Raw genomic sequence first — 21830 nt, forward strand, 5'->3', positions numbered from 1 at the left:
GACTGTATATTGCAAGACAAATGTGCAGTTAATTCTTTTTAGTAGCATTACATTCTTTTGAAAAGAATGTCTCGGCAATTCCTAGATTCACAGCAAAATATAATACAAATTAAACATGCCGGTTGTACAAATCAAACATGCGAAACTTAGAGTGTACAGAAGTACACAATTTTGTGAACGTTGAGCGAAAATCTTTATTTGTTTTCAACATAGAATTCTCTGCAATTTTGTGCTTGAAATTGGCATTTATACATATCGAAATTTTCCGCTGTTTCTGTGACGTTTTCTGCTTAAACACATTTTCACTTACACGGGATAAACCTGTTAATCCCTTCCATTAGGGTGAAACGAGAGATTGACACTTCAGGTAATATCGCTTGGCCGCTGCACCGAAGTTGGCGGTTGGACAGACCAGAGCAATTTAGCGAACCAATAAAGCGCTTGCTTTTAATAATTAATATCGAATCGCGCTTAAAATACTTCAAGTCCTGTTTGTTTAAACAACAAGGGTAGGGATTAAACGTTGGGTCAAGAGTAGCCTACACTTCAACGTTGGTAAAGAGAACTTTACATATAGAGCAGGATTTAGAAGAAGCGTAACGTGTTCATATTGCACAAAATGGTGCAATGGTTGTTTCTCGACTCGCTCCCGCCTAAGACTGCGTATAGCATAAGTTGGTCCCGGTATGACTGGGGCGACGGTCCCGGTATGGCTTAAAGTCGTGAGTTCGAACCTCATCGCAGACTATAGTTGTTTTTCCAGCCGACCTTGTTGCACTACAATCCTGAAAAGGCTCACTGATTTCTGTAAGTCCCTCGGAAGGCATCTTGTGTAATATAGATCGGTGCCGGTATCGTTGGCCAGTACGACTCCAGAAGGGCTTGATCACATAATACACATTTTATATGTGTGTTGAATTTGAGTTTAGATTGGTGCGATATTTCACAAGAATCATTTCTTATTCGTAATTAAAGTAGCAGTGTTTAACTACTGAAGTCAATGACCTGACTTAAGTGCACCCAGCCTAATGTTTTTAAAATGACTTGGCTTGACTCGTTTCAAGTCGTTTGGGCAAATTACTTGACTTGACTTATGTCTATTGGACAAATGACTTAACTTACACGTTAATTTTTTATTAAAACTTTTAACTAAAATTTCCTTAGTTTTACTCTAAATTATTCCTGTCAAATTGCTGGCTCGCTACCATTTTGTTGTTTTGCTACTTAAAAATTTCACTCCACGACCGAATAAGTTGACCAATTTACCTGATTTCAATTCTTGTGCTTAATTGTTTGCTTTAACTGCCTAAATGCAATATATTTACGTGTTTTGCGAAAATCTCGTTTAATTTACCAATCAGTGGTATCCCGTTTCGAGAAATCTTGTCAGTATAAACACCCCTTACATATCATTAAATTGTGCAAACATCTAATGGACGACGGTTGTTGCCGCATGATACTTATTCATGCTTCATTCCCGTTGCATACCGTGAACGAAATTTACTTTATGGCGTAACGTTTTCACCATGAACTCAAACAAAATTGGGACGCACCCCTAGTCAAATGTTATGTTTCTTTTTGTAGAGTCAATTTAACAAATTTTAGAAACTTTAAAAGCGTTATGGCCTTTCTTTGAGAAATTTTGCAGTGTGAGTAAAATTTCTCCAAAATATAGCGTAAGCAGTATTGTGTGAGTCATCTATAATCAATTTGGCTAAGTTGTGACTTTACTATATTTTTGCAGACTTAAGTTAACACACTTTGGAAACAGCGTCAGGGCATTTATTTGGAGAAGTCCTGTAATGGTAACAATTATTCTAAATGTAGCATAAGTAGTATATTATCTATCAAACATTTAGCTGAGGAAGATGTTGCTTTTTGCGGTTAGACAAGTAAGAAATGTGGCTCTTGGTCTTTAACTGGTTGGCCATCACTGGGGCGTAAATCTTAAAATTTAAGGTTCCAGAACATATTAACACTTTGTTCAAAGACAAAAAGGGAGATAAGAAATAATTTGTGTTGATTTTTGCCCGTTTTACTTTGCATTTCTACCTGAAGCGTGTCCTGATCCACTATTTTTTTGTGGGTTTAAGTATGCGGTAAAAACTCAATTTTACCGCAGGTGTTCATAAAAATTTATGCCGTACCGCCATATGTCCGAAGTTGAAATGCCATAAAGGCCTCACGATTCTTTTCTCTCACGGATATGCTTTGACTAATGTCCATTACGCATGCACAGTACTGCAGTTTATGGCCTGTTTGTCTACAAACTGTGTAGGCATGGGAAAGTATCGTATTGCTACATTCGCGAATTAAAAATTAATGGGCAAGCTTCGAATGTTTTTGTCGTGCCACGAACGCCTTTTCACGAAGATCTTTCGTAAGGCTACCCAGCAAATCGTTAATTTGCTGTTGGACTGCGGGCGTATAATATTAATTTCTGCTGTAAACATTTAAATGAATACTTGTTTTGACTATGAAAACATTATTTCTCATACAGATAGCACGAACTTAAAATTAGTCATTTTTTCTGTTTTACTGTTTTATGATCCAGCAATAACGATTTTTGCAAATAGCAGATCGTAAATAAATATAGTTGCTGCAAAATTTGGAAGTAAGTCATCTTTCTAATTACAGTTTTTATATATACTATGTCAGTTATTAAGTTACTGGGACAGGTAAGCCGTTATTTTTTAACAGGCCTTATCCATTATCCACCAAGCCATTCCGCCATTTCCTTAAATGTATCTAAATTAAGGTGCAGTTGCATCTTCGTTCACCATATCGATATTTTATACCACGTGATGACGTAGCTTTGCGACGTTTTAGTAGACGAGTCTTTGTAATAAATATTGATCGGAAAGGTTATAATTAAGCAATGTGTTTGTGGGTTAGGGTTTTACTAAAATGTTTTGCTAAAAACCCTAACGTCTCTCAATTCTAAAGTTATCACTGCTTAGGTCTTCTGCTAGTAAAGGTTGTGTTGATAAAAGACACTGTGACTGAGGTTGTTTCAAAACGTACAGGTGCAAAATATTCAGTATTCAGCAAAACATTATTTTAAACACATCTTTAAACCATAAATTAAACGAACAATTTTGCGTGCAGTAAGACATCAAACATTTGAATCAATCAACTTAAATTTCAAGTAACATCGTTCTGCGTATACAATTCGTTTAACTACCGGATATAATTTATACCACCCAGCCTCGCAAAGTAATATTCCTATAGTCACAAAACTCCCGAAATATCGGCCGGGATTCCGTAGTATGTCGTCACTTCACTGCCACGCGCTCAAATATGCTGTGAACATAAACATACAACACTTAATAGTCGATTTGTCAGCCGGGCGTTTGATGTGGCCCGCGTGAAGCGGTTTCGTCGCGAATCAAAACAAGGCAAATTGGAAGTATTACACTTGACCCTTCTCACGGGCAAAAACCCGAGATACGAAATGGGCGTCAAATTGCCGTTTCCCGCCCCTACAGTCGCATTTGATGTGTCCAATTGCGGACGAGATCCGTTGCAAGACGGGCTTGTATTACGGCTAACTAGCGCGCGTAAGAAATTGAGCCCATTTCGGCGACGCCCAATCGAAGGGCGATAGATTAAAGGGAACGGACTGAAACCCGATTCTCGATTCATGCCGAACCGTTAAACGTCCTTTCCGACCGCACCGTTACGTCAAAGAGCCGCTGTTTTGTGGTCGCTCTGCAGTTGCCCTTGAACGTGCTTTTATATAAAAACTCGGCAAAACAACCAATGGTGAGGTCGCGCTTTTCTAAGTACGAGCACAAACTAAATTACAGTCATTTTGCATTTCTGTTAAGGGCGTTCGCAAGAGTCAAAACGTTTAATCCCTTACGGTAATTTGAGCTCACAATTTATCATTTTAATCGAAACTGGTATTGTGCATAGACAAAGTGTTTGCTATAGAAATACAGGTGCACAAAGTGTGGATTTCGGCATACATTACATAAAGAGACACACATTCTAACCCCCATGTAAAGCAATTTTACTATCCCTATGCGAAGTTTGCTAAAAGGAATTCAGAAATTCTTTTAGCGGTATGGCATTGATAAAAAAACTGCCGATATTCTTTTACGCGTCTGTTGTTGAAAAACATGACGAATTTGGCTTAAATAACTATACGCTCACCTTTAGGAAAATATTTCGCGTTACACTAATAAAACAATATCAACCAGGTTGCATCTCTATTACCCAACGCCATAGACAGGCTAACAGCGCCCACTCATTTTGGATCAAAGGAAGCGTCATCGCTAGACGGACCGAAACAACCTCGTGACAAAAATAACATCGCCTAAGGCAAGTAGGTTTGCTTTTGGTCACATATATTGTATGGCCGCCTTGATATTATTGTCCATTCGTGTCGCCTTTTTTTAAAGGCTAACCGCTACGCATAAAACAATGAAAGATACATACACACATATGTGTTTAACAACTGTTGTCTAGCCTTTCTGAAGCTGCTGTTTGACCAACGCTAATTGCTAACGTATCATTCAGGTTTGATTCCGGCTTACATATTCCGTATATCATTAAATTACATCTAAAAAATAAGAATAGAAACACAGTGAAACACAATAAATGATAAACCACTCTAAAATAAATACGCAAAACTGTGCGTGATTTGCGTCGTTAAAATGCGATAAACTATATTTGAAAAACGATCGACAGGAGTGTTTTTAAAAAGGCCTTTGCCACACATCGGTTATATTTGTGAAAAACGGTGAACATAACGACTCAGATAAACGTTATATTATTAAAAAAATTAAAAAAGACAGCTTAAAGTCTTGGCCCTACCGAGAATGTGGTAAAATAATTGGCACACAGCTACTATAAAATATCTTAAGAAGGCTTCATTAAACATTTTTCTGGCCTTATCAGAGTCTCTTTTAATGGTGTGAATTTGAAACTGTGTATAATCGTGTGTGTTGTGCTTCGCAGCGTGATGTGTCTACTCCAAACTACAAATGGCAATTCCTTCAGAAAGTTACTCATTTCTAATAAGAGTTATGACGCACTAAATGTTTGTATAACACGTCTCCTCGTCATTGCAAGTAAGTGACGCTTGAGACTTTAAATCGAAGCAAAAATTATTTGTCTTTTCTGTAGTAATAAAAGACAGCCAATTTATCAGAAATAAAGGGTAATTAAAAGAGAGGAAATACATAGAAAAATATATAGAAAAAAATAATAAAAAAAAATAATAAAAATATAATTCGCCAAAAAGTCATTTTCAGTCTGTTAATTAGAGTGTATGATCCAAACGATTCGCAATTTACGTATAAGTGGATTATTTAGGGGTAACGACACTACAAATGTAAAAACAGGATCAGATCTGATCCTGTTTTTACTCATGTTTTTAACTATGAGTTTTACTTGTTAATATACGCGTCAGCGGAGCAGTGATCGATTGGCTAAAACCTGCCGCCGATGGTTTTCGATTCTATAAAGATACACCCTATTGTACAAATGTAAATAATCTGCCTAATGAAAAAACTTTTATAAAACAACAAAAACCATTTCATTGAAACCAAAGTCATTTGTTGAAAAAACTTAAGTCAAGTCATCTGGAAATAGTGAATTAAGTGCATTTATGGAAAGTCATTGACTTCAGTCATTGTCAAGTCATTGACTTCAGTGAGTAAAACGGTGTTTAATGAGTAGTGAATATTTAAGTATTCCACAGTGAGGCTGTGCAAAAAAGCATTGTGTTGCAATATAAAAAACACGTAAAATAAAGCTTCACGCAGCAAAAATCACAAAGGAGTCGATTTCAGCATCGGGCTTCGGAGCATCTCGTTCGTCGTCCTGACAACATCTGCATCTCTTCTCCTGGGCCTCGGGATCGGGAAGGATTTCTTCCCGGATCCTCCGTCGTCGAAGTCCTCCAGCAAGGCGCGAGGAACGTATGAGAGTCTTCGTGATCCCGTAGAGCCTCCGTACTCCTGGTGGACATCCGAGAAGTACACGAAACTCGGAAGATTACCGTTGTGCTGCCACTTGACGGTCGGAGGACGGTTTAGGTCCTCTTTAGGGTCTCTGGAGGAGGTATGTTGATCCGTGGTGGGCTCTTGATAGGGAGGAGCGCTCGGGTAAGGTATGCCGGTTTGTTTAGCTTCGGACGGATTAGCGAACTTGGTCGGTGAAGATCGACCATGAGAGTTCGGATGTTTGGCAGCGTTTCTTACTTTCCTCTCCGGATTAGTAGGTTTTTTAGTTGAGGGAGAGTGGTCATTATTCTAAAATATCAATATATATATATATATACCTACATTAGACATATATTAAAGAACGTAGCTCGCTTTGGCGTTTGGTTGTTTTTCGAATCGCTCCTATCTAAGCCTGTGTAGCTCAGTTGGTAGAGCGACGGTTCCGGTATGGCCGTAGGTCGTGAGCTCGAACCTCACCACAGGCTAATTGTTTTTCTAGTTTGTCCTGCTTTCATCATTATTAGACAGCTTCGGGTAATCTACGATGGCTTTCGGTGTACTACTGTGTGATACGTAGGCCGTAATCGTTTGTCAAAAAGCAGCTTTAGAAGTGCTAAATCACAGTTGATATCAAAGTTGTTGATTACCCATGTGTGTGTGTGTCTTCCATTGAATTACAGGGATTCGATACGATTTGAAAATCTGCTAAAATCCTATATTCTAAACTCATAAAAAGTTTTTGTTGTTGTTGGAAACTTGTTTTTTCGTATTTTAATCGGTTTGGCGGTATTTCTGTAAAACATCATCCGCTGAGCTAAAATACCAACAAACAAGTCTTAAATTTATAGCTAGCCGGATAGTTAAGTTATTTGATAGGGTTTTAGGAATAGGATAGCCGGTAAATAACAAATAATTTTGAATATAACTTCCGAGGGGTTGGATCACAGATGTTATTAAACACATATGTTTGTGTGTGTCTTTCATTGATTGATACGGACTGATGATCCCCCAGTGTGAAGTTGCTTGTACTAACAAAATGTGCAAGTATTGGCGCATGGTTGTTTCTCGACTCGCTCCTCTCTGAACCTGCATAGCTCAGTTGGTAGAGCGACTGTCCCGGCTTGACCGGAGGTCGTGAGTTCGAACCTCACTGCAGGCCAGTTGTTTTTCTGGCTTGCTCTGCTTGCATACTAGATCGACAGATTCGGCGAGTCTGCGATGGCTTTTCGGTGTACTAATTTTGAATATAGTGTTAAGATTTTTTTTCAAAGCTTAACTTAATACGGAAGACTTTAAGTGGATACTTAAAGTAAACTAAAGAAGTCAATCTCAGTGTGGGACAAGGAATCCAACTAATTTTTTGTTTGGCCCTACCCGATATTAGGGAACATCCGTACCTTAAGCTAAGTGTCTACAAATAGTTCAACCGAAGATCACTCATATAAAGTTTGTCTGTTGCACCACCTTAATTATACAGGGATTATGTGTTTTATTTTAAAAAGCGACTACTTAGAAAACCCGGGGGACTTGAATGCTATTTTTCAATAGCGGTAAGTGAATTTTGATTGGAGGTAATTTGTCTGAAAAAATGTATTTACTATAAAATAAAAAAGCATAACAAGAATGCACAACTGCGATTTGCCTGCGATGAATTTTTTATCCTGGATGTGATACTTAATTTTTTTTATTAAAGGGGTCATATTTTATTCATACAGATTGGTTACACCAACGCAATCTGTGGTTTGATTGTCATAAATTAAATCTTATTTTACCAACCTAAAACAACATTTTTTTTTCAGGAACCGATTATAATTCAGAGGTAAGCAGTCCTACGTGACATTGCAAGACGACAGCACGAAAATAACCTTTCGAGGGTTGCAATTTCAATAACTTCATATCCTCTGCGTCCCTATGTACGTCATCTCCAACAGACGCGCAACCATGCGTGACAAATGGGAGCGTACGTAGACATTAGGGGATTAGGAAACGTCCGCCGACACAGTCACGCAGAGATTCGAAATATTAAACATTGAATTATTTTTTACCGAAATTTCGGGCACGCGAAATTCGTTTTACTATAACTGAAAAAAAAATGTATTCCGATTGGGAAAGAGCGTGGTCTTTTTTTATTATTCAATTTAACTAAAAGAATGAATGTAATTCAAAATAGTTCACTTTATTATGTATTAGATATACATCTTTTTAAATCTCAAAACGCCAATATTAAAGTCTGCGTTATTTTCCCAACAAAAGTAGGTCGTAGGAGTTTTCCCGTTGACTTTATTTGTAAAAAAAACAAATATTTTTTAAACCTCAAAACTCCAATGTCTCAAACGCTAATTATAAAGTTCGCGTAATTTTTCCAATAAAAGTAGACATACCATCAGGTTTCCAGTACTTCGCGAACGCAGCTCTTCGGCGCCGTCTCGCGGCAGCGGTTTCGGTGGTTGAACGCTCCTGTAAATCTCCGAGTGAGAGTTGGAACGGACCGAGTTCGAATCCTGCTGAAGCTGCTGCTGCTGCTGTTGGCGGTTCTTTCGCAGCCTGCTTTGGTTTAAAGACTTGAGGGCGCCGATGCGCTGTGATTTGTGACTTGATCCACTACTGGAAGCGTTGGTTACACTGCTGTCAGTACGCTGTGTGCGCTCGGAAAGACTGGAGGAATTGGAAAACTCCATCTGCAAGTTAAATATGGGGTTTGTTTCTGTGAAGCATACCAACAAGATGTTGGAATTGGATAAATATTATAGATTATTGTCTAGTAGAGTCTAGAATGTGTTTACATTTTTGGACCAAAAAGTTCAACTTTTCTTTCTAGACCAATCTTAAAATCCTGACGTGTTGGTTAAATTTTTAAATTCAGCGATACCACATTACTCTAGATTGGTTTTCAAAGTCAAAACCGGAAATTTTGTGTTGACCAGTGTAATTATTAAAAACGCTTACAAAATGCTACCTTCTATTCTATGGTCTTTGATATTTCTTCAACGTCTAAGTACAACCTCCAGCATTTAGGCTCAACATTGATGCTATTGTATGAAATGTTTCAGGTATATTTGCTTATTTTTAGCTTTAAAAACACCTTTCACAGTTATTAAGCTTGTTTTATTTTTTGTTTACAATATTTTTACAGTCTTGTTCTACTATTTTTTATGTTTGATTTGCTTGTGTGGTTATTTTTGCTGCAAAACAGAAATACAGATATGCGTTACGGAAATATGCCTGATCGTGATATTCATTATTATTACAATCTCAGAGAGCTGAAGTCGCCATTTATTTCTAAAAATAGCGGCGATTTAAATTAAGCATCTTCAGTGCGAGATTAACTTAATGCGCAGCAATTTTTCGTAAAACCAAACAGAAAGTAAATCAAAGTCAGTTTCTAAGACAAATTTATTTTGTCGGCTCCCTTATAAATCAACCGGTCTGAAGATTAACTGCCTTCAATTTCAAGTCATTGTCGTGATTGTTTACAAAAGGCGAGGCGGTCTTTCAAAGTTCAGTTCGATATTGAAAAGCCCATTGGGCAGTGGATTTGGGATATGGACATTGTAATTTCACAAAAAAAATGTTTGCTTAGTTTTACCAATGTTTCTCCAGTTGAATTTCCGATAAACTTCGAGATGTCTTTTCCGTGTAAAGTTTCCCCAGGAACGTTTTTCTGAGTTTGCGTTTCGTCTCTTGCTGTTCTGCCGCCAGGTGGCGCAACGTGGATATGTTTTTTCGTTGCGATCGGGGACCAATAGGATTTTGGGATTCGATTTACCTTAAAAATTAGTCGTATATTGAAAAATACAACAAATGGCAAGAAGGTTGAAATTTGCAATGCGTTGGCAGAAACAACGGTAAATGCATTTATAACATTAAAAATCATCAATATTTTAATAATTATATAATTCAATAAATAGGTTTCGGTGGTTTTATCTTTAAGGTAAGGCCATACGAACAAACTGTTTAACTAAAATTAACCTAGAACAAAAAACTAGTTTAATTAAAAAATGAATAAAGAGATATTCGAAACGTTCAAAATGGCACCCACTCCTCTGTATGGGCTTTGGTATTTTACTACGTATTACTACAACCTCTAACCATTGTGGTCCAGAGTTTAATTTATTGCGATGATGAGTATTACACGTTCGCCCAGCTGTACAGTAAATCACCTGCTTTCCAATTACGTGGAATTCGCCAAAGTCTTCGTCGGTTTCACCAAAGCTCATTTCGTCATCAGCATCGCCAATGTGAAAAGCATTGTGAAGGTAATCAGGCCTGTTTCTCAAACAAGCAGGGTCACCTAGCAACAAACAATATTTTTTGGTTTTTATTTTTATTAACCTGTGCCTTGTGATCCTTACATTTACAAGTCCCTGGGTAATGTATATAAGTGCATAACCAAGGGGGTATAGGTTTGTGTTAAGGGTGGACTATGAAAAATCTCAAATATGATGTCACAATGTTTGGACGTAAAGTGGATCACAAAACAAGCAATTATAAAAAACGAGTTTAGTTTGAAAAAAATTGCTGCAAACAAAATTTGAGTGTTGATCGCGCGTGGCGCAAAATACGATTTTTTTAATTAATTTAATCAATACTTAGTGGGCACATGAGAGCTTCGCACGTTATTTAATACAATGGAGTTCATGGTTTAATTTGGCAGTAACATTGCACCTGTAGAGAGTTAATTTGTTTAATTCGCGCAACATGCCATAAAAAGCGCTAAATTTTCTTGAAAGGGTCAAACAACTACTATTTATGTATTTACATAGTAAAAGTGTCATTAAGCATAATTTTGGTGACGTGGTCTTTAGGCCCCCACCAGTGTAGAAAATGTTTCTTTTCGCAAAAGACACAACCTGTGTTTATCACTAGTGCTTTTACAAGTATAGTAAAATTATTACGTTTCAGTGATTCCCAAACTGTGTGCCGCGGCACACTAGTGTGCCTCGAGAGATTGTCAAGTGTGCCGCGAAACTTTTTGAAATTTCGGAAAATAGAGTATTTGTATTAACAATAGACATACACGCAAGCATCTAAGACTTAAATACACACTATTCACACCCCATCCGTCAGAAATCAGTGCAGTTCTAAGCAAAAAGGTCTACGACAATCAGTGTATTCAAAGGATCAAAAAGTCCGACTTTTAGACTTTGAGGTCTTGGACAATGCACTAATTTGCATTAACAAATGTGTATAAGAAGATTAAGTTTAACAATACTTGACCCAACCAAACCCAAACGCTAACCAGCGCCCTAACCCAAATAATGTGCGATAATTTAATAATTATAACGCTTCAGGCCCCAATACCTCAATTTGTGACGTAATAATCTTAAATACAATGGACGAGAAACCATCCGAGTTTGGGCTTTTTTCCCCAGCATTTAAAGAATTATTAAAATAACGCACATTATTTGGGTTAGGATTCGGGTTAGCGTTAGGGTTTAGGTGGGTCAAGTGTTATTAATCCTATCTCATATTTTTTGTTATCTTTTCTGAACTTTTAATGAATATATTTAATTTATCTTCGCCGGGAGTTTACCTAAAGGTCCAAATCAGTGCATTGCCAGGACCTCAAGGTCTAAAAGTCTAGACTTTTCTGCCATTGGATGCCCTGATTGTCGTAGACCTTTTTGCTTAGAAATGCACTGATTTCTAACGGATCGGGTGCTATTCATTACAAATTATTAATTTGGATACATTTACATATAGTTTATCGTATGTTAAGGGCGAATGTAAAATTAATATATTGTGGTTCTGTTAAAAGTGTGCCGCGAAATACTAAAGATTTTTTTAGTATGCCGCGTGCCCAAAAAGTTTGGGAACCATGCACTGGTCTATACACTTACAGGTTTGGGTTTTCAACAGTTCTTCGCAAACAATTGAAATGTCTTTGTCGCTCGGTTTGCTAAACTCCGAAGGTTGCAGCTTTCCATGCTTGAGATTTTTCCCTTTCAAGAAAGATACATCCAATCTGCAACACACATTATTCGGTCAAACATATGCACGTCAAACAATAATCACGCCAAAACAAAAAACAAGGCTTTTCTTTGCAGCATAATGGTTGAAGGTTGTAGTAAGACGTAATAAGAATATCAAAGCCCATACACAAGTAGGTATCATTTTGAACGTTTCGAATAACTCTTTATTCATTTTCAACATAGAGAAAAGTCGTACAACTGTCAAGGCTTTTCTAATTACAGCTGTTACTACTAATACCAAAAAATGTAATCCCTGCACCCATGTAACATAACATGACGCAACAGATGAATGTATCCTACTCTTACTATCCTAAAGTTTACGCATTGTAGAATATTCCCCGGGCATTAAACCTTTATTTTTTCTAATAAACTGTAGCTCTAATATTCAGGGGATAACTTAGAACCGAACAACACATTATTTGTTCTAGCTTTCTTTTTTTGACAGCATTGATATGGTGGGCTTACTTAATGTTTCTAGCGGAAGATGATCTTCGTTAAAAACGACAGAAAAATGATCTACAACAGTTCTACATGTAGTACTATTAACAATAGGCTGGTAATTTTGTTCCAAATACATCATGCGATGTTTTGAGTCAAATTATTTAACAAAACTGCCAATTTATGATATAAAATTCGTTTTTTGCCTTCTTAAAGATACTCAGGTCGCGCGATATTTAAAAGTAAAGTATTTGAGCAACCGTTTATGCAAACTTACTTGTTTAAAATTCCGAGATGAGAGAAAATTTTTCTGTTGCTCGGGATTTTTTCCGAAGCGTAGTGCTCCTCCACGACACCCAGGGCCTGTTGTACGACCCGTAGAAGCGCACTTCCGTTCTCGGAAATGCCTTTGCATCGCTGTAGGCGATCGAAATACGGGGTCTTGACGTCTTTCTTTATCTGTGCCTCCCGCTTTCTTAGTGCTGTAGCAACCTGAATTTTCAACGCTGCATATTGGGTATCATTATAGACTAAAATCGCTTTTTTATTGCTTAAATGAACAAAATCCTCTAAAGATAATGAATTGCAAAGCCAAAAAGGTCGGTAGTTTGACATCATCTTGATTATTGGGGCGTTTCGATACGAGCTTGTATCCTCTTCGGTTAAATTAATGTGTATAATCTTCAGTCAATATTCATTATCAAGCTACATTACAGATTCTCTGAAGAGTTCTGTTTGTGAATAAAACTAATTCAATTTTTTTAAAGGGTATAAAACATCCAATAAGTATGTAGACCAATTAGTTCGTACTACAGATAAATAAGATTTTTCGTTAATGGATATGGTCCGTTGAACTGTGTTGATCAAATTCTGATATTGGTTTAGTGAATAGGTATACTAATATTCTTTTTTATATAAATTTTGCAGGAAAGACAGTAAACTGAATAGTGCTGTATATAAAACGAATGATATTTCTTTATACCACAGTTTTATTATGGTCGCAGGTGCTAGTTTATTTAGACATGTAACTCACTCGGAATATAATCTCGTTCGTCGCTTGGTGAATCCTTTCGTCAGTCCGCTGCATTTCCTGCTGAAGGTCACTTTCTTGCTGACGAAGGTCATTCAGCAGCTTGCTCAGTACGTTTTCTGCGCATAAACATTTTTATTTGACATTTGCACAATGCAAACAAGTTTTAACAGAGGCCGTATCTTTAACGATGATGTCAACAAGATAAAGCGACAGATTCCGGAATCATCATAAAAAGGTTAAAACTGGTACGAAACGAGTTTTCTCATGCGTGTTTGCCGTAGTTACCATCAGCAAACAAAATAATGTTTGCTTTAACATTGCTGACAAAGCTGTCATACCGTGCTTTAAGAAGGGTCTCACCTATTTTAACCTAATATGATTCACTTTACACGAACTAAAACTATACAGCTGAGAAAATTTTAACTCAAAAATTTATGGGACAATTGATGTATATTAGGGACACCAAGCTTTATCATTATAGGTACGGATGACTGTAAGGCTTGACGCAAATTGACTATGCATCAAAACTGTAGTGAGCTTTAAACATTTGCTTTTAAATTCAAAATTTCACTAGCATTTAGTTTAAAATCACTTTAAAAAACATTTCAACCATATTTTATTTTAATTAGGGATATTTGCCGCGAGCCGGTAAAATAAACTCTGCGGGCCGGATTTGGCGACCCCTCATTATTTAAAGATGCCATTTCGTGCTTAAGGTGCCAACAATTTTTGACAAAAAATATAAAAAACATTTTCGGGAAACTATAAACAGCTTTTACAACGTCTACGGGTTTCTTTTTATCTTGGATAACTTTCCTGGCCAAATAAAATATTTATTGTAAGATATTAGTCGAAATAAATTGGCAATACCGCATATCTATCGCTGATTGGTAAACCATTGCATTTAAAAAGTGATTCTTTGCACTGCTTAAATGACTAATGATGTCGCTCCCTACTGTAAATATTTGAGTGGGTTGTCCAAATATATATCAGGCGTTTCTTTTGAGAGTCACTGTTTTTCATAAATCATCTGGAAATTTTATTAAACGGGGATTCCCAAAGTTTTAAAAGAACTTGAGCAGCGAAACCTTAGATTCGCGTTTCCTTAAAATAAATTTTAAATAAAGACGTAGCTAAATAAAAACCGATGTAATTTGAAAAAACTATATACTAAATCTAAATAATATATATACCACACTAGTACACCAAAAGTAAGCAAAGACCAACCTAATTTGTCGATCAATGATACAAGCAAGGCAGGCTAGAAAAAACAACTAGCCTGTAGTGAGGTTCGAACCCACGATCTCCGACCACTCAATCAACTGAGCTACACAGACTCAGAGAGGATCGAGTGCATCATTGATCGACACATTCGATTAGTCTGCAATGGTTTTCGGTGTACTAATGACATGTATATGCCGTAATCGTTGGTCAACAAGCAGCTTCAGAAAGGCTAAATCACAGTTGTTGAAAACATATATGTGCGCTTCATTCATATAAAAAAATGTTAAGGTTACCGGTACTCCGAATCTTTTCATTTACCTATATTTTTCTTAGGTTTAACACAAACCATTTCATTGTTGGATCCCGTAAAACCGCGTTACGAACACTTAGCCATACCTTTAGAAACCAGCATTCGTTTGCAGCCGCCGAGGGCCTGTTGTATTTGCGGGGTGAACTTCTTGGCCTTTGTTTCCCTTCTGCGTTGTTTTAAGCGTTCGACGCAATCTCTGCACGAGTCATCGTTGCACAACTCGCAAATAACATCGCCGTATTCTATAAAACAATTGGTTTAATTTTTGCTATTCTTGGCGGTATAAAAAGGGACTGATGGAGTTATGCTTTTTAACAAGAATAAAATAGCATAAACACTGTCAGAATAACATCAAATTTAAAATCATGTTTGTTTTACTTGGTTTAGCCGTTCAACTCTGAATAATGTGTATAGCCCTGTGTATTTTGTCAATAAACCATCTTGGTTCCTCTGCATGGAACACAACACACGGGTTTTCTACGTAATTTCAATAACAATAAAAAAGCCATACTTTTTGATAAAATTTTGATTCCCTTTTAGTAACAACAATTGGTTACTTACCGCTCTCCCGGTTCGAGTTCTTCTGAAGCTCTTCGAAGTAACGGAAGACGCTGTTCATGTCCTTGACCTCGTGTCCGTCGTGACCTTGACCGAACACGTGCTGATGGTGATTGGTGCATTCGACGCACATGAGCTTGGCGCACTGGGCGCAAAACTGAATCGACGGGTCTTCGCATCGCGTCTCGCAAACTCCGCAAAACATTGCACGAGTCAGATTCGATTGAACTGATTTCTTGGATCTACTGCGTTCAGTTGGTCTACACCGCAAAATGTAATAATGTACCTCCCTACCACAGAAAAGATAAATGAGGTTAATTTAGCTACAGGACAGAGCCGTGTCTCGATACATTATTTGTTCGTACCCAAAGCCAATATGCATTTACATTTAGAACTAGTTGTTTTCACGAAATGTGTATTTCAATAATCTTGCTGTTTAGAGTTTAAGCCAGGGGTTCTTAAACTTTTTTTACCGCGGACATGTAATTTGTTTTGCTTCGCGTGGATCACGATGGGTGTTTTTTCTTGAAAAAATAAGAAAAAAATGTTTTCTAGGAAAAATAGATTACTTCTTAAATATACACTAATATTTCAATTAGGTTTTCATAGACCCCGTAAAACTAGTTCACGGACACCCAAGGGATCCATAGACCCCGGTTTAAGAACCCCTGGTTTATGCTCTAGTCGCATTTAGAGACCTACGCTAAAATTGAGGCCTGCATTTAAAACTGGTTTACCTTTTTACAATTTTGCATTTTCATTGCGCCACCTTAGTTTTGTTACGGTAGCAATGCCACCAAACTGCAAAAGTACTGGGTTTGCTAACGTCGAAGACTCAAAACATTAACTGTCCCGTTGTGCTTTTAAACTTCCACTACACGACAATTTACTTTATACAGAGTTGAAGTTAATGAGTGTGGTTATTCTTTATATCAAATCTCACCGAACACAATGACAATCTGCTTCAGTTGCGTCAAAACGTCGGGATAGTAAGTTCTAATCCTATCTGTAAGTTGTAACCACACATTCCTTACAAGCACGATACTTCCTTCCACATTATCATTGTTACAATAACAGCGCGTACAGTTCAAAGGTTGCGTGCTAACCTAAAAAACTAATACAAGCGGAACTATTCATTGTACTTGTTTTACAGGCCTACTCTTCTGTACAGTTATCGAAGAAAGTCGATTTGTCGGATCAGCAATATTCACACTTCTTTTAAGTGGTCGACTAAGCTGATGTTAATCAACGTAAAGTTGACGAACAACCTCACGCGTTTTGTGCTTTGTAATGGCTCGCAGCAACGGGCAGGACGACGACCCGTCGAGTTTTCTTACATAATTGACTTCCCTTTGGCAATGCTAATTGCGGTGGGCCGGTGCGGTAGACCAAAGCACGTACACACCCTGCAACGCCAAACTTCAAACAACAACACGGATTGTTACGTCACAGCACGTTCTGTTCGAATCCAGTGAAAGGCCTGGCTAAGGCGGGGCATTAATTCTCGATTGTGCCGCTGTTTACTCGCCTTTGTGCGCAGTTAGCCTTCCGCCTGCAGTAGATTTGCTTGCGCCAACTTACAACAATAACTCGACGCACCGCGCCAATATTTGCGCACGGTAGTCGTTAGTCACGGACGTCTAATTCCTACAACAGACTGCCGTTTTTTTTGGCCCATGTAACCGAACAAATCATAGTCTGTTCGACTTTGGGCTTTTATAGGGGCCACGTGACTTGTTAGATTAATTGCTGCAGTTTACCTAAAACATATATGCATAGCATATCAATCAACAATTTTGAAGTTCCTATTGTGAGGGCCTTAGGTGGTACAAAAAGCTCACGAGACTAGACCCCCTAAGAATGGCTTCCAATATTTCGTGGATTTTGTCTTTTGAAAAAAATATTTGGCTATCTGCATTTAAACATACCCAGAAACTAAGTGTAGTAATAATAGTTGACAACCACTAACAAACAAAAAGCTTGTTGAATAGTAACTGTTTGCCGCGGCACGCTCAACGTAATTTCGAAAAACCTTCAACAAATTTAAAATTGTCCTTATATCATCAAAAATCATAAACTTGAAAAAAATCATTCAATTTAGGCTATTTCGATTAAATCATAATCTATTGGACTTTGGTCTTTTATAGGGTCATAATGACTTGTTAAATGAAATTGCTTTAGCTTGTAAAAAATATAGTCATAATAAAAATATCGCAATCATCAGGTTTAAAGCTTCAATAAATGGCGCCAGGAGAGAAATGGTGGTGTCTCGAGACCAGATCCCCAAGGAAATATATTTTCTTTATTTAAGCTATGTAAATAGAAAAATTTCGCGCTTCTCGTTAACTCTGTTCGGCTTTCTAGTATGTTTTGGTCCGTTTTGAGGGAATCGTTTTAGTTCAAGTGCACTATATGGGTTAACTCTGTTATAAACGCTTTTCCGACTTAACAAGTCTACTTCGTTTCCCTTTTTTTCTATTCCGTGTTTTAAGTACATTTATACTTATAATTCAAGAGGACAACGGTTCTAATTTTTTAACTTAAACTCGATAAACGAAAAAACTTGTCCGGCTTGAAGAAGTCAAATTTATTACAAGCACGTTTTCTGTGTTAGCATATATCTAAGCGATGCGTGGACGCCAACCTTCTATTACACTCTTTAAGCCAGAATCTCGTTAAAGCAAAAGTTTTAATCTCGTTAAATCACTAGTATGATTCGTGGGTTTATCTATAACGTCTTTGCAATATGTCCATAGTATCGTAAGTAACACCTCTCCAACCTGAAAGCTTAATAAAATGAATCAACTGTATTTCCTTTCTTGCGCACCGCGCGAAATCTTTACGTGGTTCTGTGCAGGGCTGCGGAGTCGGTTAAAAAAAAAAACCCGAGTCCGACTCCCGAGTCCGACTCCGGCCAAAAAAATACACCCGAGTCCGACTCCCTAGTCCCGAGTCCGACTCCCGAGTCCAGCTCCGACTCTACAGCCGATGTATTTTACCCATTTACGCAACTAAATTAAGGTGGATTTTCTGCAATCCACTCATATTGGTGTCATAATTGATCCACCCGCATTACATGGTTTAAAAATATTTCACCATTTGCTATTACACTTTTACAACTTACATTTTGCCGCCTTAACAGTTAAAAAATTTGATACGGCGCATGCGCACGTCGAACTCGGGACTCGGGTAGTTTTACGCGGTCTTACTCGAGTCCCGAGTCCGACTCCGGCAAAACAAACCGACTCCGTCGAGTCCCGAGTCCCGAGTCCGACTCCGCAGCCCTGGTTCTGTGCAGCCACAGCTGTTGGTCAAGGGCTCTCACAGCTTTTTTACGAAATTTATCTTTGTAAATTACATAGCATCGAGCCATTTGCAAATCGTTTTGTGTTTTGGCAAATTATTTTTTGAAATTAGAACTTCTGTTAGTTGAAACTAAATAAACATATTCTTGTACATCGCACTAACACTTTGTCACTTTCTTGAGTATATTTACACTTGATTTTAGTTGCACATTTGCACATGAGTTCGATCGTCAAACAGCGGACTTCTTATGATGATACGTTTTAGGCCTAAGGTTTTAGGCCTCACCTTATGACTTAACTGTGTAACGTCATACATGCAAATTTTCCTAACAAAAATCCTGGAATCGTCCCTGTTAAAACGGCTTTCATTATTTCGTGGGCTTGTCTTAAGTGGGCTTGTCTTTGGCTCTCTGTTCGGCTAATAATTTAAAATAATGTAAAAGTAGAGTATTAAATAGTTTACGAAACACTGAATTACAAAACAGTTTTTTTTTTAGCAAAGCACGCATACCGTAATTTGGAAAAACCTTTAACAAACTTAGAATTGTCCTAAATTCATCAAAATAACACGTGATATTTAACATGGAAACGTTTACCAAGTCACCTTTGAGGTACAAAAGAAGCTGTGTATAAAGAGTCCTAAGGTCATTTTGATCACATGGTAGTATTAATCAAAGGTAATAAACACAAGCACTGTCAAGAAAGAAACTTTAAAAAAAAAAATTATTTGTTAGAATTAAAAGGTTGACTATGTTAAAATTTTGATGAAATCAACTGACTAAAGAACAAGAAATAAATAGCTAAACAAGAGTTTAATGCTGCAAAGTCGTGGTCTACTTTTCACAGATGTCGAAAAAACTATAGAGAACGAGCGAAAAGTGCCCGCAACGACAATGTATACTTGTCGTACCATTTGCCGAGTAAATATGGAGGTTGAACTTGACACGATTCAACCTACACAGCGGTTGGGCGCCGTAATAACGGGAAAAAATAACACACTGTTATTCGGTATAGGAGGGCGGTGTCATTTGGATTTACGCCTATTTTTAGGTGAGGCACAGTTACACGTAAATGTTTACAACGAGTTGGTAGTTTTTACCTTTATCCATTGTACCATTCTATCATACGTAGAAGCATACAGTCTGTTGCTTTACCTATAGAGAAGTGCTCCGCACCTTTTTTTCATTAGCGGAACACTAAAAGAAATAAACAATTTCGGCGGCACACTAGCCTAATAGTTGTAAATCCACGATAGATATATAAATCACGCAGCCCAAGTCACATAAACGTTTTACGCTTGAAATCAGTCCAAGGTTTTAAATAGTTTAAAATGTTGAAAATATATTTACGGGGCATGGTTTGATGTCCACGCCTGGTTGCAGCTAACTAGGCAATTGTGGTAAAGCTATTGTAATTCCGTTGCACATAGTGCTTTAAATATAAATATAGGATTTTAGGGTGAAACGTTACTTTTTGTTGGCACGTTTGAAAATTTAAACGTTAGCCTATAGCAATCCTCGTACGGTAGCGTTTAGCAATAACCTTATTTTAAACTCTATGCATTTTTTGGAGTGCATTGTGTAATGCTATATTCTCATTGTTCAGATTGTGGAGCAGAGTGGCCAGATTGGGAACACTATTCATGTACGACGTAAAGATGATTCTATTTGTGATTGGAGCTTTATCTCGCGCTGAATGTAAGAATTCATTTTGATTTTACGGCGTCCATCCATTTGAATAAATGTGCCTGTAAAATGATTTTGAAATAGATTAATTAGTATACTTTACTTTTTCTTAATGCTTACAAATCGTTTTAACGCAGTTAAGTCATTGTAATATCGTAGTGGTAAAATGTGAATAAAACCGACTTACACCCATTCAAGTAACTAAAATAGGGCGGATATTCAGCAATTCAATAACATAGATATTTCATTTAATTCTTCCACCCACAATACACGTTTAGAAAGCATCCATCAATATAAGCCATTCTATAGTTTTACAAAATATATGTTATTTCCAGCTGTACACGGTTATTGTAGGGTTAGGAACAAATTTTCCTGTCTTTCCCCACTGTGTTGCTCAACTTTACGTCACAATACACGTGACATATGTTCACTAAGGTGTGACCAACACCCGACCCGAACGTTATCGGCGTTTCGCGATTGATTCTTCTTTATATGGCTTTTATACTAGCTAGCGGTTTGAATCATCGTGTTACCATGTGTATTGGGATTTGTCATATACTTAACGGGCAATATGAACTGAGTGAAATGACTCTATCCGGAGTTCAATAATTCAAGGACAGGTATTGTAGCGGCCTGTACCTTTGAGTAAGGCAGTGGTTTTCAACCAGGGTTCCGCTTGTACAGTCCAGGGGTTCCGCAATTTCTAAATTCTTTAGCTAATTGAGGTGTTTTTATTACACTGGGGTTCCTCGAGCCAGTGAAATTATTGAACTGGGGCTCTTCGAGCCAGTGGAATGTTTCCATAGGGTTCTACTCCAGCAAAAAGGTTGAAAAGCACTGGAGTAAGGTATAATAAAGAACATGTAAGAGACTAATGAAGCCTTTCGAATAACTCTCTATTTATTATTTTCAACATAAGCCGTTCAAGCCGTTTGCCTCAGCACTATATATATATATATATATAGCCTGCAGTGAGGTTCGAACTCACGACTACTATAGACCCTTTCAACAGGGTGTTGCTAGTACTAACAGAATGTGGAAGGCATTGGCGTTATGGTTGTTTTTCGCTTTGCTCTCCTAAGCCTGTGCAGTTTGGTAGAGCGACGATCCCGGTATGACCATAGGGCTTGAGTTCAAACCTCACTGTAGGCTAGTTGTTTTTTTAACCTGCCCTGCTTGCATGATTGGTCGACAGATTCGGTGGGTCTGCGATGGATTAAGGTGTATTATATATATAAACTTAGAATTAGTACCTTCTCACTATGTTAAAATGAAGTGTTATATGAAACGTATAGCCTAGTATGCAAAAAAGGCGTAAATGTTACTATAGGTCTACTTTTTTCCAAAAAAA

At 37.5% G+C, this 21830-nt stretch overlaps 1 protein-coding gene and 1 non-coding gene across 2 annotated transcripts; one reads left to right on the forward strand and one right to left on the reverse strand.

The window, feature by feature from the left end:
* Positions 1-5780: 5780 nt before the first annotated feature.
* LOC146145684 (uncharacterized) lies at positions 5781-15694 on the reverse strand. The gene is made up of 9 exons (XM_083390650.1): positions 15493-15694; positions 15018-15173; positions 13398-13513; positions 12642-12856; positions 11795-11919; positions 10115-10245; positions 9541-9720; positions 8336-8632; positions 5781-6263 (listed from the first exon to the last, which is right to left on the reverse strand). Exons 1-9 carry the CDS (start codon positions 15692-15694, stop codon positions 5781-5783), a joined length of 1905 nt encoding a protein of 634 aa, XP_083246776.1.
* Positions 6365-6439, forward strand: Trnat-ggu (transfer RNA threonine (anticodon GGU)). Its single transcript has one exon. It is a non-coding gene; the product is annotated as a tRNA-Thr (tRNA).
* Positions 15695-21830: the final 6136 nt, after the last annotated feature.

Source organism: Ascidiella aspersa, chromosome 5 (assembly GCF_963924565.1).
Source record: "Ascidiella aspersa chromosome 5, kaAscAspe10.2, whole genome shotgun sequence".
Taxonomy (NCBI): domain Eukaryota; kingdom Metazoa; phylum Chordata; class Ascidiacea; order Phlebobranchia; family Ascidiidae; genus Ascidiella; species Ascidiella aspersa.